The following is a 27,298-nucleotide window of genomic DNA, read 5'->3' as shown; positions in this document are numbered from 1 at the left end:
GATGTCTGCCTCTCAACTCCAATTTTTTCGGACAACAATAATACCAGCTTCCTCCCGTATCCAACAATTTCACCATAATTGCAAAATCAGTACCTGGCGGGCCCGGGGGTTATCCAAATTTGAAAAAAATTTGAAATTTCACAAATTTTTGATGAAAAAATTATTTTTTTATGGACACTCTTATCCTTAAAGTTTTACTTTACAGAAAAATCGTCCATTTTTTCCACTGACCTTAAAATTTTTTTGAAAAGACTGGAAATTCTTTTCTGAAAACCGGGACCGGGCCTTGAAAAATTTTTTTAAAAGCTCGGCCCGTTGCATGTAAGTTTCTTACCTTCAACACCGGACGCAAACATTTATTCTGTGCCTCGACTTTCATTGCATACGGAATTCCGTTCTCCTCCACCAGAAATACCGAAGAAAATGGGCCAGTAGCGATGGCCGAGCTCATTGTGTACTCATGATCTCCCAGTCGGATCCGGCGACCGATCTGAATTTTCAGATTTTGATATATTTTGCACTGGGCGCCTTTTAAGCAAGGTGTTACAGTATACCGTTCTTCTCGGTTTCATATATTTTCAATGATCAACTAGCAAATCTTACATATATTATCTGTTCCATTTCATTAGGTCATAAATTAGAATCTCAACCAAAATCTTACATTTAAAGTCAATTAAAAACTTACCAATGGCAAAAGAACATCATTCGTCGTATGCTGAATTCGATGTGGTGAGAAGACCATTTTGCGTTTTTTGGTTCCAAAAGAAAAACAACGGAGAAGAATGAGTTGGCTTTGAAATGGAGAGTGACAAGAAGAGAGACTAATTTGACTATTCGAGTGGTGATGATGGTGAATTTGTTTGGGAATGCGAAGTTTTCAATAACTTTTTTGATAGGACATTTTGAAAAAAAAAATAATATGGCAAACGTGAAATATGGTGGAAAGGATGTGACGGAGGCTAAATAGAATTCTTTTAGAAAGTTAGCGTTTCTAATTGGGTCAGATTTCTGATGTTGACATAAAACTGTTTTCATATCCACTATTTCATGGAGTTTAGATACAAATATTTTTCTTTTATCGCTCAGTAAGCTTCTATTATGCTTGTCTGAAAAAATGAAGGTTGAGACGCTGAGAAAAAAGTCTGCGTCTCCACCTAATATGTGCTCTCCGCTTCGATATCGCTACCGTATTTAGACTGCAAAAAATACTCTCTAACCTTTTTTTTCCGTGATTTCACGGAAGACGGAAGACGGAACAAACTCTATAACTGGTGAATGAAGCAATTTTGACGGAAGTTTCAGAGAATGAAGCAATTTTGACGGAAGTTTCGAATTATTACTCGCTGTTAAACTAGTTATAATAATTGTAAAATACTAGTTTGAGAAACTTATGGTAATTTTTTAAAACGCCAAAAACCGGGATTTCCGTAGTTTTCTTCCGCTCAACTCTGCTAATTAGGTCAAATCCACGTCAACTTGGAAATTTTTAAATTCCTTCTGACCTGAAAGTTATTTGGGGCGCGTTTTTTGACCCGTTGACTTGAACCCAAGTGGATGCGTAATAAATTGAATTGAATTGAAAAAAAACATTTTTTCAACATTCTCTGTTTCATCGAGTTTTTAGAAAAGGCTTAATATTTCATATTCCATTCTTGCATAGGAAACCAGTTCCTTGAAAAATTAGTATCTCCATTTCTCACTAGTTGTAAAAGAAAATACAATTAATCTGAAAAAAACGATCAAACACTAATAACAGCAACATCTGTGAAAGTGAAAAAAACAGCAACAATGTAATTGCATTTTTTGCGGGAATCAAACATGCAACAACTACAAAACACTAAATTTCAGAATACTTTGAGAGCAATGAAACATGTTTTCAAACTTGCAACAATGTGTGATTCATTTTTCAAAAAATGGGTATAACTTTTTCGGAGGAATTGGGAATTTTTGAAATTCCCAATTCCTCAAGCATAAACAAAAATTCCAAAGTATCATCTGAAAAACATGCACCACTCATATAAAAACGTCCCAAAAATCAATATTTTTTCAGAGAGATCTTTTTAAATGAAACATTTCGATAAGTCACATCAAATGAACATTTCCTGAATCCGCTCTTTCCAGAAGAAACAATTCGAGTTCCGAACTTAAACCCCGTTTTTTTCTGCTGAATTCGAAAGGAAAAAATACTTTCTCAATTTCAAGAACAAATAATAAATATATTTTCAAAACTATTCGACAGAGTTTTTTTAGTTCAACAATGGTTTTTTTGTGAATGCTATTCCAATTTTTTATTAGGAAATTAGAAAATTCGATATTCCGTTTCAATGGTTTTTCACCAAAAAAAGTTTGATAATTTCAGAAAAAATACTGTTACACTTATGCTATTTCAATTTTATGAAGTCAATACTTTGCTTGTACTGGGAAGTCTTCGTCCAGTTTTTTGAGTTTAAAAATTCGAATTTAAAATTAGTTTCTTTTTCCGATCTAAAATTATCAATCGCTTCATGAGAACTTCAAAATGTCAAGTGTTCAATGAAACATTTCATGTTCTTCCTGGATAAGTTCTTTTCCTTGGAAACCAGGTGCAATTTAAAAATTTCCATCTCAATTTTCAGACTCCTCTCTATTTTTTGTCCCAAAGTTCAGCATCTCCCCGAAATATTTGTCCCGCAATAAATAATTGTCCGTTTTCTTCTAGAAATTCACTTCAACCTCGGCTCCAACTTCTCTCAAATCTAATCACACGTTATGCTCAATGGCTAGGCACCGAAATTTTTTCTCTGATTCATTTTTTTCATATCTTGTTGTTTATCGGAAATTGGTGCGAAAACATTTCAATGTCGAAAATTCTGGGAAACTCTTTCTCTTTTTCCAATCCAATCCAATTTCCGGGTGTTGCACCCAGAATTGGTTGGCTTAGTGGATGTTTAGAGACATTTTGAGAGGATTGGGAAGAAGGAAAAGAGTTTCTAGCAATTATTCCAGTTTTTCAAAAACAGACAAAATGTTTCAGTTTCAAGATTACTGTATCCATTTTGAATTTTTTTATTCGGAATCCGTCATAACGGTAAATATGTAATCAATTAAAATCTCCAATGAAAAATCAAACATTTTTGTTATTCCATTCATTCACAACATCCAATTAAAAAATTCAATTTTCTAAGAGAACTTATTTTCAGAACAAGTCAATTTTTTTCCAATTTATTTTCTCAGTTGCCGATGGCAACCATCTTCTAATCGAATTCAAATCACACCTGGCACCCACTCTTTCTTTTCAGTTCTTGCTCACTTTAGGCTCCGCCCACTTTTTTCAGCATTAATCATATTTGATTTTCTAGGGTTTTTTTACTTGCTAGATTTTCACTTGTTTTTCGGAAAGGGTTGATTTTTTGAAAATTTTTTTTATTCGAATTGAACCTTGTTGTGGAATACACCAAAAGTATTGAAAATCATCAAATGTACAAAATGAAACAGAACAATTATTGCTGATTCGCTTGACTAGTTTTGATGGCTCAAAAAGTTTGAATTTCGTTAACTGTCAAGCTTAAATTCTAGTTATAGTGATTTTTCGAAAATAAGTAATATGAACATTTTAGCTTCCGTTATTTCATTTGTATTCGAAACTGTAATTTTGTCCTGTAACCTTTCGCTAGAAAGTAAACCTTTTCAGAAATCAGATATGAGATTTGTCGGATTTTTTTGGATTTTTTCTGACATACATTACCGGACATACAAAAACATATTTTTCAGTTGATTTTCGGCCGTTTTGACCATTTGCAGGGGTCTGGAGCTCGCTTGTCAAGTTTACGAACACTTTTCAAAATTTTGAAAGATATAAAAATGACCTAGATTGGAAACTTCGCATTCACAGAACTTTTCGAAAATTCCTAGTTTTTCAGCTATTTGCCGATATCTGAAAGACGCCGGTTTTTATCGTTTAAAGTAGAAAAACGCGCAAGAAGGGCGTTATTTTAGAAATCGGGAAATAGCTGAAAAACTAGGAATTTTCAAAAATTGCTGTGAATGCAAAGTTTTCAATCTAGGTCTATTTTACACCATCGAAATTTTTAAAAAGGATCGGAAACTTGACAGGCGAGCTCCAGACTTCTGAATTATTTCCTGTTTCATTTTGTTTATTTCATGATTTTCTGTGTTTTTACTAGGTTCGGAAGTGCTATTTACTGTGTTTCTTTTCTTTGGAATGAATTTTTTAACAGAAAAACACAACCATGTCTCACGAAACGAATGATGTCGTCATCATTAGGATTCGAATTTCGCTTGAAGTACTGGAAGAGAAATGTCTATTTCTAAAATTCCCTGACTTTTTAACCTGTTTCAAACTCTTCATATTTTAGTTACAAGGATTTCCACAACGATAATCTTGCCTGATGCGGTTGCTAATTTTTAAAATCTACTATTTTCTCAAATGCTCAAATTTTCAATAAATCAAAATCTGACTAGTTCCCTATCTCCAAATCAAACTTCATGAGCATTGATTTGCTCCAATGAGTGCGAAAATGACGCATGCTCATTCTAGCATAAAAATTAAAAAGAAAAAATTGAACAGCTGAATTTTTCAGAAGACTAGAAAAATTTCAGAACGAGACAGCTGAAAATCAGCTTCGCTTTTTAGGTTTCCCACGTCAAGCCATACCTAGAAGGACGTGTAGGAGTCGAGTGGGATAGGATTCTTGGAAACAAAATTACTTTCTTATCGCAAAATGCAAATTACCGTTTCTCTGTTGTCATAAAGTCTAAGCTTTGTTTTTGAACATTAGTACTATATCAACTTCTTTTCCATTATTCCAAAACATCAATTCCACAGATGCTGATCCAAATTCACAATCCTGGGAAATCAAAACTCAACAGGAAATTGAAAAAAACGTCGAATCCAGAACTCCTCCTCAATTTTCCCATAATCCCATGATAAAGAATCACTTGACACCTGAGAATTTTCCCATCTACATCTGAATTCTGATTCCAGATCACGTCATCTGTTTTCCCCAGCTTCTCTTTGGTTACCACTTGCTGACCATTCATTTTCTATAACCTAGTATTTTTTTCTTGTTGTGTACACCTTGTTTTCTTGTTGTTATTGAGTTTAGGACATCCATTTCGAACGGCTGGGTCGGCGGTCGGTCGGTCGGTCGGCTACATTTCCCAATCGAATGGCAGCCTTATATAAGCTTTAAAATAATAGTTCCAGACAAAAAAATTTCAGAATGGCAATGTCGAGTTTGCTGACCTCGACAGTCATGTCTCTCTTGGAAAATGATTCCGACGACGGTTTCGGCGAGGCGACAACGAGAAGATCAACATCGAGGGTGTATCCATTATGTACTGAATTCTTTTGTGGTTAGTTTGAAAATGTGATTGATGAGCATGAGCCTTTCAAAGTAAAAAAAAAGTAAATCTCACAAAGGGGGAAATTTGAAACAGCAAAGTTTTCAATTGAAAATCGCTAACTGTCAGGTTTCTTTGGAAATTTTCATTATTTCTCGTGATAGCTGTTCAAAACGAATTGAATAGTCAAACAATTGGCAAAGTAAACAACCTGAAACCGGCAAAAAATAATCTAGAAAAAACACATTTCAGATTTCCATGCAGACTGGATAACACTGTTGAAAAAGCTCTTCTTTAAACGAAGTAAGATGATAGAAAAAAGAGCATACAACAGTTTTATCCTTATAAATTTAAATTAAAGGGAAAAAAAGATATAAAACCACATGGAGAGAAATCAACGTACGACCTACAAAACTGACAAGGGAGTTACTTGAGAGGGCGGGTTTAACTTTTTTTGAAATTTTAGGAGCAGATAGAAAAGCTTATGAGGATTTCAAATCTGTTAAAAAATCAGCAAAATGCTCACGTGAGATGAGTGGCCTATAAAAGACCTATAAATGACCTATAAAAGTTTCCCTATAATTAAGCAATTTCTCGTGAAATTTTTTTCACGGAATAGTGTATTTTTTTGAAAACAATAGATTTCAATCAGCAGTGTGGTAAAGTGGTAAAATGGCAAGTTCAGAGGAGGAAGGTTGTAGGTTCGATTCTCCCGATCCCAAAAATTTTGCAAACTTTTTTTGTATCATTTTAAGCTGTCATAACTGGCTCTGGAATAAAATTTACGCAATTTAAACATGTTTTTCGGGAGTTTCTCGTTATGAATAGGCATTTTCCAGAATAAAAACAGACATTTAATTTTTAAAGAAATTCACAAATATGCTCATGGGTTCATTGAAGATTTTTCAAAAAATTTTTTTCAAAATTTTTTTTTGTTTTTTTATTGAGAAAAACAGTTGAGGATTCTAAAAAGATCGGTGGCATTCGATCGGAGCATCGGAAGAACTGTGTAGCTGTGAGTGATTCCAGTAGCTAAACTTGTCACGATCTCGATAGTCTCTGTACCTATTTTGAAATATGTTTGTAAGTTTTTTGAGGGGAGATATACCTGTCTCCGTCAATGTTCTCTTGGTGAAAATTTCCTTCTGAAAACCTGATTGATCGAGATTGTAACTCATCTAACATTATGTCATGCTTGAGGTCAACAAAAAAACAAAAAAATTTCAAAAAAATTTTTTGAAAAACCTTCGATGAACCCATGAGCATATTTGTGAATTTCTTCAAAATTTAAATGTCTGTTTTTATTCTGTAAAATGTCTATTCATAACGAGAAACTCCCGAAAAACATGTTTAAATTGCGTAAGTTTTATTCCAGAGTCAGTTATGGCAGCTTAAAATAAAACAAAAAAATTTTGCAAAGTTTTTGGGATCGTGAGAATCGAACCTACAACCTTCCTCCTCTGAACTTGCCATTTTACCACTTTACTACACTGCTGATTGAAATCTATTGTTTTAAAAGAAATACACTATTCCGTGAGAAAAATTTCACGAGAAATTGCTTAATTATAGGGAAACTTTTATAGGTCATAACTCATCTCACGTGAGCATTGTGCTGATTTTTTAACAGATTTGGAATCCTCATAAGCTCTTCTATCTGCTCCCAAAATTTCTAAAAAAGTTAAACCCGCCCCCTCATGTAACTCCCTTGTCAGATATATTATCACTTTCCTAAAACAGAAATATTTTTTTCCAGATCAATACTTCTCTGCACAAAAAATCATATCTCTTGCAATGATGCTCGGACGAGTCGCAATCGCATTTTTGATAATGCTTTTGGGTTTGAAAATGGAAAAGGACTACATGAGAAGCATCACAAATACCATATTCATTCCAATCGCTGTGTCCGAACTGTTCACAATCTACATTGAAATCGCATTTTTCCAGGACATGTTCAGCCAGTCGCCCACACAATCTACCGATTTCAAAGCGTTAGTTTTTTTTACTGTTACATAAGATTTATGTAATGTATCACCTTTTTTTTACTGCCAATAGACTTTTAATCTTAAGGTCAGGGGTTCGAGTCCCCTAGGTGGCTTGACATTTTTTTTTGTAATTTTATAATCTTTTTTTCAGGACCTACATCAATTGGACTACTGATTTCGTTCAAATTATCAATGACTATGTGTCCATTAATACCGTAGTTTGTTGCCATTACTACTGTATTGCGGGCGTGTTGCAACTTTACCAGGAGATCGGATTAATGCATTTCCAACCAAGTTAGTATGTTTGAACATGGCAACACAACCCCAATAACTATTAAATGTTTGCAAAAATTTGTAAAGCATTTGAAACAGATTTTTTTATTCTCAAACTTTCAGCATGATCTGTCTCATAATGCAAATCGTCCCATTTTTCGTTTGTATCTTGAACTACGTGGAAAGACTGAATACAGCTGTGGTTCTGAAAGTTCTTGCGGCCACTTCCAGAATAATTACCATCATTTGCTTCGTTGCAATTTTCGTTTTGATTTTTGTGGTGAGTACAGTAGTACTGTTACAGTATCAGACAAGAGGTGTCATCTTTTCAGTCAAGAAGAGAATTCACTCTGAGCTCAATTATCTCGGTTCCTTTAAGAGATATTGAAAATCTACCCACTGATAAAATATTTTTCTTAAAATTGCCAACATGTTATTAATTGACAACTTCTTTATATCTTTGACAAGAACCAAGATAATTGAGCTCAAAAGGCAAGGGGTGCATTACAAGGTGATACGGTACTTTGTTAAAGTTCATGTGATTTATCTTGACATTTGGATCAAAATGTGCCAAAAAATTTATAGATTATTAAAATGGTAATTTGGTTTCAGCTCGTTTTTCTCGGAAAGTTTCAGACTGATAGAACAAGAAATAACAATTTTTGAAACTCACGAATTTTTATGGTTTCAACTAACAATTTTGAAAACTGAAACCTTTCTGAGCAATGCTAATGAGTTGACTAAATTTTATTCTAATTTATTCAACTTCCTGTGCAAGACATCAAAAAGTTTTCAACTAACAAAATGTTTATTTATTTATTTATTTATTTATTTACGATTGCAAGAATCGTGGAAAGAAAGGAAAAACACATTAAAATACATGATAATCAGATTCCAAATGGATAAATAATGAACTCTAGTGAGACGAAATGTAAAATAATAGAATGAACTAGAACTAGAGTGACCATTAAAAAGAAATAGGGAGAGGAGAATAAGACATGTCTAGCATAAATGAACATAGAATAATACATAGAATAGAGGACAGAGAGTAGGGCCAGAAAAGTGAGCAATTGTTCAGCAGTAACTAAATCATTTTACTAAGCGCCCTATTGACGAAAAAGTGTTGCCTAATTTTTGTTTTAGCTCTTTTCCATTTGTATCTTGATTTTGATCTTGTTCGATTATTTGTGGACACTTGGAAAAAGTCAGTCTGGTTTAGACCCACTTTTCCTAAAATTATTTTAGATATCAGTTTTTTATCAATTGTTTGTCGTCTGTGTTCCAGAGAGGAGAGACCATAAAGGAGGTTACGTTCACTAGCATTCATGTAATCTGAGTCTTGTGGAGTAATATGTCTGCCTACATTCCTACTATAAAGCCTTCTTGTGAAGGAATTCTGGATAGATTCGATATTTCTTTGTTCTTTTTTGTTGGGGGGATAACGCAATTAATTACGTGTGAATTTTTACTAAATTTTGATTGGGAATCACGTGTTTCTCAAGGGATCATCACCTNGGAAAAACCAAAGAATTGGGTCCTGATCGATTTTTTTAAATCTATAATTCGTTTTTTCGAATGATATCAAGTATATTTTGTCTGTTGAACAGAGGCTGATCAGGACCCAATTCTTTGGTTTTTCCAGGTGATGATCCCTTGGGAAACACGTGATTCCCAATCAAAATTTTTATGCCTCTCACCGTAACCTAGATAAATAGCGTCAAATTCGAAAGTATGGGGGCTCTTCTATTACAGGTTTCACGGTAGTCTAAATAACTAAAAGACCATGTGGAAAAGTAGTATCCCGATTTCCCAATGAATCTAGTCTAAATTTCCCAATGAATCTAGTTTTTGATTCCAAATATCTAAAATATGACACAGGAACATTTTCCTTCACCAAATTTCAATTTCGCTCCCATTCTGTGGGACGAGAATCCCCAAATCTGAGATAGTCCTAGTCTAACAGCGTCAAAGTTGGAAGCATGGGGGCCCTTATATTACAGGTTTCTCTGAAGGAATAATTTGGGGTGGTAATAATCAACATCCCGGATCACAACGTTACAACAAAACTAGCCGAATTCATACTTGTGAAATTCCGGGCCGGCCCGCCAAAGCCCGGGCCCGGCCGGAAGGCCCGGTATCAAAAATTTGGTGATTTTGAGCTCTCAATACAATTTTCTCCATGCTTTTGCTTTTTTGGATTGTTTGTCCGTTTGATTTTAAAAAATCCAAAAAACTCGGAAAAATGTTTTGATCGTAAAAAATCACATTAGGGTCCCCTTACGTGTTTTTTGGATTTTATGACACTTGTGGAATGGCGGTGGTACAAANGGTGACAACTTTTTACGTGAGAACTACTACAAATGATAACTCACTTTAACGGCTCTAACTTCCGGCTCAGGATCCAACTTTTTTTTTTAAATAGTTNCGAAATTGTCTCGCTCTTCACAATACTTCAAGATTTTCAAAAAAAAATCCGTGTTTAGACCTGTATTTTACGAGTTCTTATTCGTACGAGTTATCATTTGTAGTAGTTTTCACGCGAAAAGTTCTCCCCATTTGTACCACCGAAATGGCGGGCCGGGCTCGGGCCGGGCCTCCGAAATTTGGGAAAAAGCCCGGCCGGGCCCGGCATGGCCGAAATATTCAATTCTCTATAAAATTTCTGAAACAGGAAGAATTAAGGGAATCTTGCCCATCAGTTTGCCCACTGAAAAACTATCTAAATTTCCCTTATCTTTCAGTCAATCGTCGTTGTATTGCGCGAGCTTCCGGACGAGGCAGCAACTTCAGTGGATATGCAGATTCGTGATGCTCGAAGTCGTTTGGCTTGGACTCTGATTTATATTATAATCCCATTCATCACATTGGTCCCATTTGTGATTGAAGGAATTTACTACATCTTTCACATTCAGCCAGAAGCAAATAGTTTTGGCAAAATGGTAAGTTACTGTTACAAGGACTAATTATTAGTTAAAGCGAATTTTCGAATGTGATTCTTCGCAGGTTACACACGACATATTATTAGGGTTGAAAAATCGGAGCAGTGGAAGAGAAAAGCCGGTGGCCATCACCAAAGGTCCCACAACGACAACTACCATAATTTAAGAAAAGGCATAAAAATCGTGTGTTTTCGGTCAATTTTCTCCTACTTGTTGGGGGAAAATGTGTAAGCTCAACGAAGAAATCTAGCTAATAAATCCGGAAAAGGAAAATATTTTTAGGTTACGGTAGTTGCCGTTGTGGGACCTCCGGCCACGGCCGCCGGCGGTTATCTTTCACATCTCCGATTTTTCTGACTGACTGAAAACGTATTACTCCGCAAAAATTCGAAAGTGAGCGGAGCTTAGGTCCGGTAGCGAAATCCTTGAAGACGTTTATTTTTCAAAGTAATTTATTCCTGACCTATTTTTGCGATGAATTTCATCATTTTTTGAACTTTTCTCAAAACAAAAATCCGATGAATAGCAAAAAAAACTGTAAGAAAACAGTGAAATTAACGAGAAACTGATGAAATTCATCGAAACAACGAAAAAATATCAGACCTACCCACAAAACTCCGCCCACCCGATTATGCAACCGAAACGCGCAATGAAACTAGACCAACCGAAAATACGAAAGCCGAGAAAAAACAATAATTTTTAGGTTACTGTAGTTTTCGATAGGCGTAATCTAAACAATTCCAGGTGGCTCTAATCTGCGAAATCCTCATCATAATGGTGAATTTCTATCGTCCCACATGGATGGTCGTCATCACAATGATCTTCCTTCCACCGTATCGTCGTGCTGTTCCCCTTCTATTCTGTTGCTGCTCATGCTGCCCAAAAGTCAATGTGGAACCACTTCCACGTAAGGAAAACGAGTCGAGTCTTATGTATCGATATGCCGATTTGTGAGAGGGGTCTGGTCGAAAAGAATACGTTGTCATCTCCGGTTATTCAATGCACATTTTTGTGTGCTATGTTTCCATGTGAAATAAAGTTGTTTTCTAAGAACCTAGTTCTATGAATTGAGGCTTCTATTCTTTCGGGAAATTCGGCCGACCAAAAAAAAATTGCGCGTCAACATGCCGGAGTGTATGCGTAGAATTTTTGGATTCATGAATCACAAAACGTACGCAAACACTCTCGGGTATGTTGACGCGCTGATACACGATATCGTTCGGCGGTCACAGAATTTCGGCCGACCAAAACGAAATCCTCACTATGAATAAGGCGACAGCAAATTTAAGAAAAAACAACAAATTTAGCAATAACAGGGAGCAACAAGATTGGGTGGGTAAAAAATGTCAAAACACAAAAATCAATATTTCGCCGCACGATTTGCTTGTCTGGCAGATTTGCGTGGCGCCTGGGTCTCATCCGGATCCAACTCCTGTTTGACGATCTCTCGCTTGATCGCACGTGGCTTGAAATCAACCTTGGCGGCAGTGATCAACGGGGAATCTTGAATTGGAGCCTCAGCGGCACGGAACGATGGATTTCTGAGAAAAGAAAACATTTGAAAATCGGCGTTCGCCGACGGAATTCGAGTAAATGTCAACATGTCGGAGAGCGTTTGCGTACGCTGCATTTCATTTTACGACACATTTTTTGAATTTTGAAGTCACAAAATGCTGCATACGCAAACACTTTCTGGCGCGTTGACGCGCAAATGCACGAATTCCATCGGTAGGCGATGGCTAATTTTTGGCTGAAAATCCAAAATACCTCTGATAATTCTCCTGGAACTCGTTCAACAGCTCGTCAAGACCATCGGCATGTCTGCGCTGCTTGTCACTGCAAAATTTCCACATTTCGATTGAATTTTCAAAAAATCAAGGTCAAATTACATGAAATTTCTGGTGATGCCACGAATTTTACCAATCAGCTGAATGAGTTCTTGCGAGCTATCAGCCAATCCGAAGCCAGTGGTCAGCACATCTGAAAAATCGATAATTTTTGAAAATTTCCATCAATTAACTAACGAGCAAAAGTGCAGAAGAACTCGTTTGGAATCGTCGGATAAGTCGTTTTTTTGTTAGTGACTGGAACCGAATAGATGAAGAAGTATGGGTCGCGAGATTGGATCTCTTTCAGAATTGAGATTACTGCATTAGTGATGGTCATTTTGCCGGTCCACTGGGCACACATGCTTGGATTGATTAGCATTGAAAGAATAATTCTCTTGTCTCCTGGCAGAAATCCCTCTTGATCGACCTCTTGAGCCGCTTCCAAATCGAATTCCGAAGCGTATCGAGGAGCTACACGTCGCGCCGCCGCCACAGCTTCTATTTCTCTTTTTCTGTCGGCTTTGAGAGTTTCATTTAACTTGTACAGTGTCATCGAAATCGCGACAGTCAATGGTGTATTTTCATAGTTTAGAATGTCCAGATAATCGATTTCTTCGACTGATTTCATTGCGGTTTCGAGATTTCTCTGCAAGAAAAATAATGGAAGGAATGATAGGCGTTTTTTGAGGAATTTTACATCGCAAACGTCTCTTGGAAGCAGTTCGCCGGTGGTTTCATCGAAACAACACATTTGCATAAATTCCGACGGCTTTACAGGGTTAGTAACATTGAATCTATTCGCTGGGCGGCGAGGCATTTTGATCTGAAAATTTATTTGAAATTTTTCAGCGAAAAAATGTATGAAAAAGGCATAAATTCGCAGTAAAAGTCTTTGAAAACTGCTGAAGAGTCTTTTTTGAAGTGAAAAAGCATTAAAATCGTCTTTTTTTCGCTGAAAGTATGCGATGAAAATTACTGAAAACAATAGCAAAAATAGCAAAAAAATTGTTTGCTGGCGGTTTCGTCGCGAGACCCGCTTGCTTTGAACAATGTTCCTTTAAAGTGTTACTGTAATTTTTTGATTTTTTCAGGTATTTTTCTCTTAAAAACGTCTTGAAATTCTGTGAATAAACTCATAGAAAATCAATTTATAAGACTCCAAGCGAAAGTTTTACATAAATACATTTCAAATTATTCAAATTCAAAAATTAGCGGATACAAACAAAATCAGGGGGAAAGACAAAGTACCGGGTTTTCAGAAGAGAGAGAGTTTGGTTTTTTAATTGTTGAAAGGGTTGCGAATCAATTGAGTGACTTAAGTATCACAATGAGAATGGCAAGTAGAAAATGGGAAAATGAGAAGATTGTCGAGGATGCGTTGATCGTTGAGCCATTGCAGAGCGATCCACGACATGAGCAGACACTGAAAAAAAGTTTTTTCTTGAAATATTTCTTGCGAGTCGATAAATAATTCGGGAGATAGCAAACTACCTACTGGTTCCAAAAAATATTGATGGCGATATCAAAACATTTTGCAACAGTAAATTTCGATTTCAGAAAAATTAGGGTTTTCGAAATAGACTATTTCAAACTCTCTACATTATCAATGGTTATTTTCGAAAGTTTGATATGTCTGGATACTGTGATATGGGGGGGGGGGGGGGCGAAAAGTTTTTTCAAGTATCTGGAATGCTTCAATATTTTTGGTGACCCATTTTTTCTCTCTTTCGATAACAGGTTTCAGAATATTTAAAAAAGTTTAAAATTTTGAAAATTCCAGTATTATTCTGGTACAGAAAAGATTGAGCTATGGCAGAGAAACGCCGGTGGCCGTGGCCAAAGATCCCACAACGATAACTACCGTAACCTAAAAATATTTTTATTTTCAGGATTTATTTTTCTTGTTTTTACCATATTTGTAATCCGGGCCTTTGCCGGGCCTTCGCGGGCCCTGCCATAACTTCTTTAAAAATCAATGTTTTCGAACCAACTCAATCAGGTATGAAAGAGCTCCGCCCGGGCCTGCCGGGCCTTGCGAGAAAAGCCACTTTATGATCTGTAACTCTGTTCATAGACAAGATGCAGTATTCCAAATAATACCGTTTTGTAGTACTCGTGGAGCTCTATCATATCTGATTTAGTGGGTTCGAAAATATGGATTCTGAAAGAAATTATGGCAGGGCGCGCGAAGGCCCGGCAAAGGCCCGGATTACAAGTATGGTTTTTACTGATTTAGTTGTCTGTTAATTTTCCCCAATGAAGTCGTAAGAAGTCGAGAAAACAAATCCTGAGAATAAATATATTTTTAAGTTACGGCAGGTGTCGTTGTGGGATCTTTGGCCACGGCTTCCATAGCTCCGGTTTTTTTGTAGCAGAGTAAAACTCAACAAATAACTCGTCACGGGCCTACTGATTCCGAAAAAATTGATTGAAACATCATACATTTTGCAACAGTAAAATTTGAACATTTTGAAAAATCGAGGTCACCGAAATCGACTGTTTCAACTGCTCTACATTAACTATGGTTTTTTTAAGTTTGCTGTACGACTTATATCTACACACTTCTTAAGAATTCCTGAAACGTTTCAGTAAATTTTTGAAGACTCATATTCGACACGAATTAATTTTTTCTCCTAAAAACCGTAATCATGTTTTTGATGTTTCTTTTTTTTTCTCTCGTTCGAGAACATGTTTCAGAAAGTTTGTAAATTCGGATAATCGAAACAGTGTTTTTTTTATTGTTGACCACTAGAACTTGGATTATAAAATCTTTAACCATTTAACCATCGCACTCTCAATTCACAAAAATTTTCTCTAGTTTTGATCCCCCTTCTCCTCTTCTCCCACTTTTAATCGTCAGATTGATTCAATATTTTAACAAAACTCCGACACACACACAGAATCTCTATATCTTATCCCAACAATTACATCAATAAACAATTCAACTAATGACATGTGCAGTGAGGAGAAGGACCCGTGTAGTCCGTCATAGACAATAATTGATGATACTTAATCCATCAGGCATGTGTCCATCGGATTTCAAGTACCTTCCCCCATCCCCCATCAGCAACTCACTTGATAGATGACTCTTCCGGGCGACCACCACTAACCAGCTGTGTCAAATTGAATGTATGACAGAATGAGTGTTCCGCAAGAGCGCCGACAGTACCTGGAAAAATAAAAAAGTGATTGAGAAGAGAACTGGAGCACATGCCCTAATAAACTTCCAAATAAAAACCGAAGAATATTTGTTCAATTTGAAACAGCGATAAAATGAAACTCTTTCGAATAGGTTTTTTTCAGAAAGTACAGTTATTGGGATCTTAGCTCTTTTTGGAGATGGGTATACTTACAACTCGTATACCCTTTCAGTTCATCGAAAATCTCTGATAGGCAAAACATTGTCATTGCTTCAAAATGTTTAGAAAGTATGTAGATTGACATAGCAACAAAGAAAAAAATCAGAAAAGTTTTTAAAACCTCTAAAAGGCAAAAATATCCATTTCTAGAAACATCTTGAAGGAGCTTTTCAATTAGCGCTAAAACTGGAAATTCCAGGCCATCTCTAGAAAAGCGGCGAAATGGTAATAAAATGGGAGTTTTCAGTTTTGACGGGAATTTTGAAAAAAGATCCCAGAACCTTCTAGAAGGTTCCAGAGACTTTTTCGCCATTTGAAGCGAATGTTTTGAGGGTTTTAAACGTTTTTTGCAACTTTTTAGTATCATTCGAAAGCATGATCTTTTATGAACATTTTCAGGATTATATCCTACCACCGAGTTTTGCAAAGTTTTATATTTAAAAATATTGGGAAACAGAGATATTTCCTGTTTCAGGATTACCATCTTATTTCATACAATAAGTTCCAAATTGGTGCTGTTCTGCTTGTCTCAACCTAACTCAAGTTTTTCTAAATGATGTCCTGTTTCAGTGACTCCATACAAATATTTTGACTTTCCTGTAGCAATACGTACGCGTTCCTATAACCATTCTTATAAAAAAATAAATGAAGTTGTGTCTCTTTCTCTGTCTCGCGGCGAACAGGCAAATTTATGTAAAATGCAGATTAGAGGAACTACGGAAATCATTTTCTCTGTTTCTTAATCTTTTAAATTTACCGTTCCAGATTTTCAGAGTTACTCCTACGCTTGACCATCCCACCAACCCCTCACCACCTCTCGAAAATATTTCCCAAATTCTCACTTTGTGTCTAATTTGCAAAACCGAGTGGTGACTATGTGTTGCCTTCTGAGTTGTTGATACTTTTTGTTTTCCCACACACTTTCTCTTTCGAATAACAAGGCATGATGAGTACAAGTGAAATGAGCTCTCTGCCGTGGGGCTCTTTTTCGTGTTGCCAAACACTAACGAACTAATAATTTCTCACGCTAACGCCTTTTTCGAGAAAAGAGGAAGAAAGGTTTCGGTCATTAGTAAAGTGAGACAAAAATATGTATGTCAAATGTCAAGACAGAAAATTGGGAAACGAAGATATAGTGCACTTTCAATGAGATGGTTGAGAATGGCTAGTAAGTAGAAAAATGTAAATCTAAAAGTTTCCAAGGTTCAATTTAAGTTTTGAAAAGTTGGATGATATTGCTACTGGACAAGTATTGTGACCCAGGACATAAAAAAATTTTGTCTCAAAAAGAAGAAAAGTATCAATTGTGAAAGAAAACACAACTAGCCGTGGCCAACGGCCTCGAAGTGAAAACTATCGTAACCCGAGAAGAATTTGGTTTTCCGGACTTTTCAACTCTATGATCGTCGGAAAACGAACAAAAATCGGAGGAAAAATTCCGGGGAAATAAAAAAGTTATGAGGTTACAATAGTTTTCATTCTGATTTCGTTTTTCCACCGATCTCCCAATTTTTTATACAAAAGAAATATGAACATTTTTCTTATTCTGAAACATGAAATCTTAGATATCGTATAAAAGTTGTTGAACATAAATTCCTCAATACTGAAAAAGAATCTAGAAATGTCAATCAACACATTAAGCACATCAAAAATTACAGAATCGATTAAAATTTTACAAGACATTGAAACAGGGATATTTCTTATTCCCTATCATTTTGAAGAAACTTTCTTTGAAGTTTTTCACAGTCTTGAAATACAAAAAATTCCAGTTTTGGGATTTTTAAATACCGTAGACGCTTAAGTAGAAGCTCACACTGTTCTTCCTCTTTGAGCTCAATTATCTCGGTTCCTTCGACAGATATCAAAAATTTGTCTACTGATAAATTGTTGGCGATATTATGATTAACATTTTATCAGTTGGCAGATTTTGATAGCTCCTGTAAAAACCGAGATAATTGAGCTCAAAAAATTAGTATAGTGTGAGCTTCTATTAGATTTAACGGTACATTCAGTTTTTCAAAGGTCTGAAAAATCATAATAGCTAATCACATCGTAAAGAAAACCTTTTGGTATTACTGTAACATCAAACAGTTTCTTCTGAAAAATTGCAAAATTTCAGATTTTTTTTTCTGTTTCACCTGTACCTCTTGCCACGAAGGAATTTTCGTTTTTGTTGATCCCTCGGTAGTTATATTAAAAACTACTCACCAGTTCTATTAAATCCAAAAAGAAGTACCGATCCCCAGCATCCTCGTATATATCCCCGAGCACCGGTTCCTGAAACATCATTGTTGTATCTTTTTCTCGATTTTCACTATTTCCACTACGACGAGACCCCCTTTCCTACATTTTGCTTCTCCGGATGTCCTGAACTCAATTCGATCTATCCAAGATCTAGCCAATTTGAGTCCCTTGAAAGTTCCCCCGACTCTTCTTTTTACTTGAAGAAAGAAAACAAAAACGTTTTTGATACAAAAAATGCTGCTGTGGTCTTGAGGTCAATGGATATCAGGTTTTCATCATGAGGATTGACACATTTCACGAACATTTTTGACACATTTTGATGACCGTTAGTGTGAAAAATGTTTGAAGTTAGTTTGAAAAGTGGGAAAAAGGTGAATAATCGTTTTCATGATTTAGAAGAGTCAGGATTATCGACTTTCGGAAACTACCGGAAACTACATGTTAGCGAAAAATTGCAAGATCATCAAAAACTACAAAATATTTTTAACATTGTGAAACCGAAAAAAGTGCCTACTCACCAATTTTGAGTTCTTCAATCAGTGTAACACAATTCGCCTTTTCTTCACAGTAGGTTGATGGAACATCGGCTCCACGAGCCTGGGGATCTCTGAAATATAACCGTACTACGTGATAAACAAATTAGAGCTAACATTTCGACTATCTACTGGATTTTCCTATCGTATTTGCTCTAATAGAAGCCCATCATAAACAATCACTTTGAGCTCAATTATCTCGATTACCATAAGTTATATCAAAAATCTGTCAACAAATAATATATTGGTAATCTTCCTTATTAATAAAACGCTAGAGGCCTGTCCCGTTGTCTGTCCCGTTGTCAATCTGACAAAAAATTGAAAAATACATATATATATTTACGTGACCCTTTTAGAAAAAGTGAGAAACGAAGTGACGAAAATTTTTTTAAAAATAGATTGAATCGCGTCGAATTGCTGGTAGTATGATAAATAATTTATCAATTGACAAGTTTTTCATATCGGTCACATGAGTCGAGTTAATTGAGCTCAAAGTTGACAGTGTGAGGGCTCTTCAGTTAGAGGTTTTAAAATAAATACGTGATATTCCGGGACTGAAAAACCTTTGAAAATTAGCTTTGAAATCTCAAAAATAGTCGATTTCTGGAAACTTTTCGAAGTTCTTCTCAAAAAATAGATTTTTAGTTTTTCTTGTGATTCAACAAATTGCTGTGAAGTTGCAGAGCTTCCGGAATATTTTTCATTGAAAATGTGCAGAAATTTTTAATTTGAAACAACATAATTTTGAGAATGGCCTTCTTAAAATTTTTTACTATTTAGCAAAATACGATTAGTGCTCTGGAAATTATCAAAATAGTAAAACAGGAAAATTTCAGATTTTTTCAGTCCGAACATTTGTAGATTTCAAGTATAAAAATTAAAATCTCTTTCTCAAAAAGTTGAGAAAAAGTGTTAATTTTGACAAAATTTCACACTATTTCCAGAACAAAAATTGAAGTTTCAAAGCTTTCATAAATTTTCCCATACTTTCTGCCCTGCTCAGTTAATTTTCTTCAAAAGTACTAACCTGCAATGATCCGTAAAAGCCCTCGGCTCCTGATATATCCTTGAATATCCGGCAAACTGCCACGTTGCACCGTAGTACCTTGACATACAACTGTAGCATCGTTGTGAAGAGGATGAAGAAGAAGAGGATCCAGAAGACGATGAGCCTAGAATCAGACGAGTAGAAACGGGTTCGAGTCGGGAGAAAGTGGTACTGTAGGCTTGAATCGGTGGCGGTGGATGGAGGTAGAAAAGAAGGAGAAGTGATGACGTCATCATCCGGAACAATACACGGAGCACACGCATTGCCAGAACATAGCTTATTCGAGAAGATAGAACATTTTATGGTCCTGGATTTTTTTGGGGGAAGGGAAAGGCGAGTGGGGTTTCTGAAATTATCAATTGAAAGGTATAACGAAGAGATCAAAAAAGAGAAAGAAAGGGTGTTGTTATGAGGTGGTAGGGAGACATCAGAGGAATAGAGAATTTAAAATTCTCTTGGCTAACACAATTTTTTTCTGGGAAGAAGATGAGGCGAAATTTTGGGAGCACATTTCGGATGGACGCTGTGTGTTATTTAGATGATGAAGTGGGGTTAGACGAAGAGGGTACAAACAACAACAACGAATTTGGTAGAAAGAAGAAGAAGAACACTTTCTGACTTTTGCCTTTTGAAAAACTGGTCACGTTCCAGACAATTGTTTACAGTTTCAGGTTATTTTTAAATCCAGTGGTTTTCTAGTTTAGGAGCTGAACCATGTGTAGAAGCTATAACAGACTTTCCTGTTTAGTCTCAAAATTTTGAATGTTTTTCCCCTTGAAATTTTTGATTTTACGCTCATTTTTCATAGTCGGTCAGTTGCTTACTTTTTTAAGATTTGCGCATACCGTATTTTCTTTAATAGCCACCCACCCAGACCGTCAACTTTGAGCTCAATTATTAGAGAGCGTTCCTATTAGAGATGAAAATTTTGTCAATTGATAATATAATTGTGATATTATGATTTAAAAAAATCATCAGTTGACAAGTTTTGGGTTTCTTATGAAGGAACCGAGATAATTGAGCTCAAAGTGGAAGGTTTCAATAAGTTTCTGTTTTGTAGAGCAAATACGGTATCTATTTACTGGTATGTTCATTCTAGAATTCATAGCCAAAGAATATTTTTTCAACTGCTTCAGAAGGTTTTGTACAAGTTTCTGGATTACGGTAGAAGCCAAAAAGAATGTCCGAGTTTTCTGAACATGGAAGGATCTCTAAAAAAGGTTTTAAATATCCTTTGTTTCGAAATTCCAAATTTCCCGAACATTTTTATTTTCACAAAATGCATTTTTCGGCAATACTTCCTTCTTTCAGCTTTTATTGTTTGGACATTCACTAGAAAATTCTAGAAAGCTTCATTGTTTTTCAGGATTAGAAAATTTCGAAAAAAAAATCAATTTTGAAACAGTCTGTACTAACTATGGTCCTTTGTAAACTTGAACCCATTGTCGTATACTTTTTGAGTATCTTATCCTTTTCTCTCTTCTCTTCTTTCCCAAGAGAGGGTTCCAAAGAGCAAGAAGAAGGTGACTGGAAAAAATAAAGAAACAATAGGTGTGAGTGACATGGTGAATAATTGAAGAAGAAGAAGAAAAAGAAGACGGAAAGAGACTTCTTGGCACCTCGTTTCTCTCGGCATTTGTGCTGTTGGGTTGAAAAAAGAAGGAGGAGAAGGAGGTCATTCGAGAATTTTGACGACACGGACCTTTTGGATTTTCGGGGAGGAGGGAGGAAAAGGAAGAAAAACGTGAAAGTCATTATTTTTAGGTTGACTAGAAGCACCTGAGAGGTCAATTTTCGAATTAATCTTATGGTTTTGTTCTTTTTTGTTCTCGACGTTTGGACTCGAACACAATGCCTTGGGTCTGACCAGAGTGGAGGGCGTCAGAGAATATTTTAAAAATGGGTATATACTTGTATAACTTTTCTTTTCAACTCATCTCATAACTAAATAACGGTAAAGGTTAATCATTATTGTTAATAAGAGAATATTGAAACTGTGGAAAAAAAACTTCCAGCTTTTTTTTTGAGAGTTGCCGTAAAGCATTACTAGCACTTTGAGCTCAATTATCTCGGTTTATATGAGAGATATCTAAAATCAGTTAACTGAGAAAATGTTTGTGATTATCAGAGATGTCCGGAATGAATTTTTTGAGAAACGGAATCCGGAATCCGGAATAAAATAATTTTCTCGGAATCCGGAATCCGGAATCCGGACAAATAAAAATTTCACGAAATCCGGAATCCGGAATGAAAAAAAAACCCGGAATCCGGAATACGGAATACGGTATCCGGAATTTTGAGTTCTCCAAATGGGCAGAAAAGTTCTAAAACACACATATCGTGCTTTATTTTTGCGTTTTTAGTAGCGGAAGTTCAAAAAAGTCAGAGTATTCTTGAAAATTACCTAATATGTTTAAAATCCGGAATAAACATTTTTCTCGGAATCCGGAATCCGGAATCCGGACAAATGAAAATTTTCCGGAATCCGGACATCTCTGGTGATTATACCACTGATATTTTGTAGTTGGCAGAATTTTGATTTTTTTACAGAAATCGAGATGACTAATAGCGAGCCTAAGGATTGGGCAGTGTTCCATTAGAAAACTTTTGTTGACTGTTACAGTAATCATGATTTAAAGAAAAAGGTATTAAAAATGATAATTCCGAACATTTCGAATATTCCTGAATCCCGAATTTTCTGAAGTTCTAGTTCTCGAAAATTTAGAATACACCGCTGTTCTGAGTTATAAATATCCTAATGTTCTCACATTAAAATATTTTAAAGTTAATTTTGTATCCCTGGAAAATACACATCATTGTCGAACTGATGAATCGATCAAACAAAAAACTAATCGAATATTTGAAGATCTGGAAACGGTGAAAGTTGGAAACTTTAAAAAAAAAAGAAAGAGAGAGAGAGAGTGAGAGAGTGAGAGAGAGAGGAACCACCCGGGCCATAGGACCGGGTCCTGGAAATTCCCGACCAGGTCCGTGGGCCAGCCAAGATTTTCAAGCATGTTGTTTCAAGAGCAGTAATAAGTTCTGCTGAATTTTTTTCAATTGTACCGAAAAATACTTTGAATGATTTTTGTAGGTTTTGAAATGATTATCAGTTTTTCGAAACGATTACTTCAATTGAGCTACAATTTCACCAGTTCTCGAAATTTCGACTTCCAAACAGAACCAAGAAAAGATAAAAAACTCGTAATCCACTAAATGCCTCTGATGAATCAGAAGCTGTTATTTTGTTCTTTCTTGTTCATTCATTTTTCTCTTCTGATCTATAACTACTAGAAAATGTGTCTACGAAAGAAAAGTGTTTGAAAAAGAAAAGAAATTGGGTTGAATAATCTGCGGAAACCCCGAAAAGACATCCGGACAAAACACATAAGGTGAACATGTGGTAAAGAAAAGATAGAAAACTAAAAAGAAATTAAAAATTATAAAACTAAAGCTGTTCAATCCCCCCCCCCTTTCTCTACGAAAAATCATGAAATGAAATCACTCCGCCCACTTGCTCCAAAAAAAGTGGGCGGAGTCCTGAGTAGTTTCTTCATAAAAAAGAAGAAGAGAAAGAAGAAGAAGGAGGAAAAGGAGAAGAAGAACAAAAAAGAATGGGTAAACTTATTCTCAAGTGAGAAGAAGACGAAGAAGAGGTGGTATATGCTGGAAAAAAGAAGAAGAAAACAGAAAAAAGAAAGGAATCCACGTGGGAAAAAAGGTGTGGGCTTCAAGGTGCCGGAGGTGTAATTGGACAGAAAACAGAGCGAAAAGAAATGAGAGGAGAAACATTTTTCGGGAGAAATGTGGTGATTTGGTAAAAACCTGGCGGAAAAGAATTGCTGCAAAAAAATTTAGAAATTATATGGAGTCACAGAAACAGGATAGAAATACAGTCAAATCTAAGAATTTGAATTGAAATTTTCTGATTTTTTTTTCCGTTTTGAGAATTCCTTAAGTTTTGAAAATACATCGCTTCTATCAGTCTGTTACTTGTTCCTCTTCATCAAACTTTCAGCAAGTACCTACAACACCTTTGATAACTTCAAAATTAATCGTTAACTTGGCTCCGGGACGTTTCGCAGCGAGACGATTCGCAGCTGAGTCGTTTCGCAGCTCGGACGTTTCGCAGCCAGCCATTTCGCAGCGCGCGTTTCGCAGCTAGGACGTTTCGCAGCCGCGCGTTTCGCAGCCATGGGAGTTTCGCAGCCGCTATTGTCTCAAATCGAGAAATCTCAGGCTTGAAGTATATTTTTCTTGTATTTTTTTGCTTAATTATCTGTTATTTTCCATTCTTAATCACATTCATCAACTTCGAGGCATCGATTTTCTAATAGCTATCAGAAATACACATAATAACATTTTTGTGTTATTTTTTCAATTATTTTCTCTAAATATGTTTATTTCAAGCCTGAGATTTCTCGATTTGAGACAATAGCGGCTGTGAAACGTCCTGGCTGCGAAACGCGCGGCTGCGAAACGTCCTAGCTGCGAAACGCGCGCTGCGAAATGGCTGGCTGCGAAACGTCTGAGCTGCGAAACGACGACTCAGCCGCGAATCGTCTCGCTACGAAACGTCCCGGAGCCGTTAACTTCAACCATACTTTTCACAGTTCCTGTGAAAGATATCAAAGTTTGGTCAACTGACAACATATTTTAGACGTTATGATCAACATTTTACTAGTTTAAAACTTTTGATATCTCCCATAGGAAATGAGGAAAATTGGCATAACGTTAACGGTTAGGATTCGTTCTTCCAGAAGTATTAAGCTATTCACACGAAATAAATATTTATGGAGTTCCTCTCCTACTACAAAAGATTGCAATGTGAAATGAAATTGTAATTTTATAGTGACCAGTGTGTGCTATCGGTACGGTTTCGGTAAAATTACCGGTAAATTTACTATTAACTTACCGGGAATTTACGGGTAGATTACCGGTACAATTACCGGTAATTTACCGGTAAATTTACCGGAAACTACTGGTAATTTCTAGGAAAATTTCTGTTTTTTTATTCAAAATTTGTAACCGCGACGATTTAGAACCGCGACGATTTAGAACTGCGGCGTTTTGTAACCGCGAAATTTTAGAACCGCGAAGTTTCAGAACCGCGACATTTTAGAACTGCGACATTTTAGAACCGCGACATTTTAGAACTACGGCATTTTAGAACTGCGACATTTTAGAACCGCGACATTTTAGAACTGCGACATTTTATAACCGCGACATTTTAGGACCGAGAACTTTTAGAACTGACCATTTCAGAACTGTTGCAAGACTGTCAAAAAAAAACTAGTGAAACAGCAGAAAAAAAGGTAAATTACCGGTAAAATTTTTAAAAAAAAGCCGTTACCGGTAAGTGAAAATCGGAAGTCACACACTGATAGTGACTTCAAAATTAAACTTGTAGTTAGTTAGCAAACTTTTCGGCTTCTTTTTGATGAAATTTTTGGTAATTTTAAACAACTTTTTCCAAAATAATTCCTTAAGAAGACCAAAAGTATCAAGCGGAAATAGGGAAGTCGGTTTTCAGAGCACCTATTGTCAAATTAAAAAAACTGGGACCTGAGAATTTGAAAACTTTTGCTTTTTTGATCTACGAAAAAGCGCGGCAAAAACGTAATTTTTCAGATTTTTGGCTCGTTCGAGCTACAGGGTCCGCCAAAATTACGTGTGCACAACTTTGACGCCATGGCGCTGCGCACTGACGCACTTTTGGTGCGCAATTTTTTAAAATTTTTATTAATTATTTCATTATTTATTAGTTTGCCAAGTTTCATCCCAATCGGTTATGTTTTAGGTAAATGACAGCGGCAAGTCCTCATCGTACTCTGATCGTCGACTTTTACAAGCGAGGTTTAAGCACAGGAGACATTTCTAAACGACTCGGAGTGCACCGAAACACGGTTTTCGCGACCATCCGTCGTTTCAACCAGCTTGGCCACCTCAAGGACCGTACGGGAAGAGGAAGACCGAGGACTGTAAGAACTCCAGCGAAAGTCAAGGCCGTCCGGGAGAAAGTCAGGCGAAATGCTCATCGTTCCATGAAAAAGATGTCAGATGACATGGATATCTCCTATACATCAATGAGGAGAATTGTCAGAAAAGAGCTGAAGATGACCTCTTATCGAGCAACAAAAGCTGCTATTCTATCCCAAGCCAATAAGGAGAAACGGCTCATCAAAGCGAAGCGCCTTCTCGCTGGCACGCGCAAAAAGGATCATCTTATCACCATCTTCTCGGACGAGAAACTCTTCAGTGTCGAGGCTGAATTTAATAGCCAAAACCACCGAGTGCTGGCCACAAATATTCAACAAGCAGCTGAGCGTGGTAAAACAATCCATCAAGCCTCTCATCCTGCGAGCATCATGGTTTTCGGAGCGGTTTGCTATGATGGGAAGTGTCCGCTTGTTTTCGTTGATAAAGGCGTGAAAATCAACCAAAAATACTACGTTGAGGAGATTCTGGAGAAGCATGTGCTACCGTGGGCTCAAAACCACTTCGGTCAGAAGAAATACATCTTCCAGCAAGATGGAGCGCCTGCTCATACCGCAAAAATGGCTCAACAGTGGTGCAAGGACCACTTCCCCGCCTTCATACAAAGGACGAATGGCCGGCTTCGTCGCCTGATCTGAACCCGCTCGACTACTCCGTATGGGGAGTTCTGCAGAATAAGGTCTGCGCAAGACCTCATGCAAATATCGAGGCCCTGAAGAAGTCGTTGTCTGAGGAATGGGACAAATTATCCGTCGAATACCTGCGTGCCACCATTGATGCCTTCCCTCGACGACTTCGTGCCGTGGTCGCTGCCAAAGGAGGTAGAATCGAATAATTTTGTTGAATTATGATTTCAAGCGTTGAAATAAACTATCTGTTAAATTTCGTCTTAATCTCGCATCTACTTCTGGAGATAACGTCATCTACACTTGCACACGTAATTTTGGCGGACCCTGTATTGAGGTTCAGAAACAGATAAAAAAGTTCCACTCAACTTTTAATCAACTTCTAGACATTCTAAATCACCTATTCAATTCCCAAAAAAGGTATTTACAACCATACAATCAACTCGAAAAAAATTGAAAAAAAGACGAAATTCGGTATGAATGTTTTATTGCGGAAATCGGATAAGGCTTTTTCAAGAGGACTTATCAGAAAAAGCATATTTGAAAACCCTAAAATAGTTTTTCTAGTCTGAAATCCATCCATTCGCCCGTATTACAACACTTTCGAAATGTCTCACTTTTGAATTGTCACGCTTTCGAAACGTCCGCTGCCGAAATGTCCCGGAGAATAGGGAAATCGGAAGGCAGTGTACCTCTGAATGTCATTGGGTGAATGATAGCGAAAAAGACCCACAATTGGAATATCAAAAGTTATAAACTCAAGGTTTACAAATGCTGAAGCTGAAACATGATTTTATATTATTTTTGCTCTCCTCATTGTCAGGCAAATAAAAGTTTATGAATGTTTCTCTTTTCTATCGCAACTTTAAAAAAACTCCATTCTGATACAACAGAAAGTTTTTCAGTTTTTTTTCCAGATAAACTAGACTCATTAAAACTAATCAAAACGTTACGATTACAATAAGGTCCAGAAACAGAAAAAGAAGTTCGACTCAACTTTTAATCAACTGCCAGACACTCGAAGCCACCTATACAACTCCAAAAAAAAGAGAAATTTACAACCTAAAAAACGTCACATGCTTCTAGGAATGTCATACAGAAGACGTATTCAAATCTCAAAACGAA

General features: G+C 36.4%; 4 protein-coding genes across 4 annotated transcripts in view; 1 reads left to right on the top strand and 3 right to left on the bottom strand.

The window, feature by feature from the left end:
* Positions 1–742, bottom strand: part of CBG20086 — a gene marked incomplete at both ends in the record, with an annotated part of 2,571 nt that extends 1,829 nt beyond the window's left edge. Inside the window, 2 exons of the mRNA XM_002633938.1 lie at positions 335–490; positions 686–742. Coding sequence (XP_002633984.1) covers positions 335–490; positions 686–742 — 213 coding nt within the window. The remainder of the gene's footprint in view (positions 1–334; positions 491–685) is intronic.
* Positions 743–5,222: 4,480 nt separating this feature from the next.
* On the top strand, positions 5,223–11,491 carry CBG20087 (the record flags this gene model as incomplete). Its single annotated transcript, XM_045235264.1, has 6 exons — positions 5,223–5,355; positions 7,097–7,331; positions 7,477–7,623; positions 7,722–7,878; positions 10,340–10,537; positions 11,282–11,491. 6 exons carry the CDS (start codon positions 5,223–5,225, stop codon positions 11,489–11,491), a joined length of 1,080 nt encoding a protein of 359 aa, XP_045096951.1.
* Positions 11,492–11,897: 406 nt separating this feature from the next.
* CBG20088 lies at positions 11,898–13,183 on the bottom strand (the record flags this gene model as incomplete). The annotated part of the gene is made up of 5 exons (XM_045235263.1): positions 11,898–12,078; positions 12,305–12,373; positions 12,427–12,517; positions 12,562–13,012; positions 13,064–13,183. 5 exons carry the CDS (start codon positions 13,181–13,183, stop codon positions 11,898–11,900), a joined length of 912 nt encoding a protein of 303 aa, XP_045096952.1.
* Positions 13,184–13,668: 485 nt separating this feature from the next.
* On the bottom strand, positions 13,669–19,813 carry CBG20089 (the record flags this gene model as incomplete). The annotated part of the gene is made up of 5 exons (XM_045235262.1): positions 13,669–13,789; positions 15,442–15,535; positions 17,934–18,002; positions 18,488–18,576; positions 19,530–19,813. The coding sequence occupies 5 exons, from the start codon at positions 19,811–19,813 to the stop codon at positions 13,669–13,671; spliced, it is 657 nt and encodes a 218-aa protein (XP_045096953.1).
* Between the last annotated feature and the right edge of the window lie 7,485 nt (positions 19,814–27,298).

Source organism: Caenorhabditis briggsae (assembly GCF_000004555.2).
Source record: "Caenorhabditis briggsae complete genome, chrIV, whole genome shotgun sequence".
NCBI classification, from domain to species: Eukaryota; Metazoa; Nematoda; class Chromadorea; order Rhabditida; family Rhabditidae; genus Caenorhabditis; species Caenorhabditis briggsae.
This window is presented reverse-complemented; position numbering and strand designations above follow the sequence as displayed.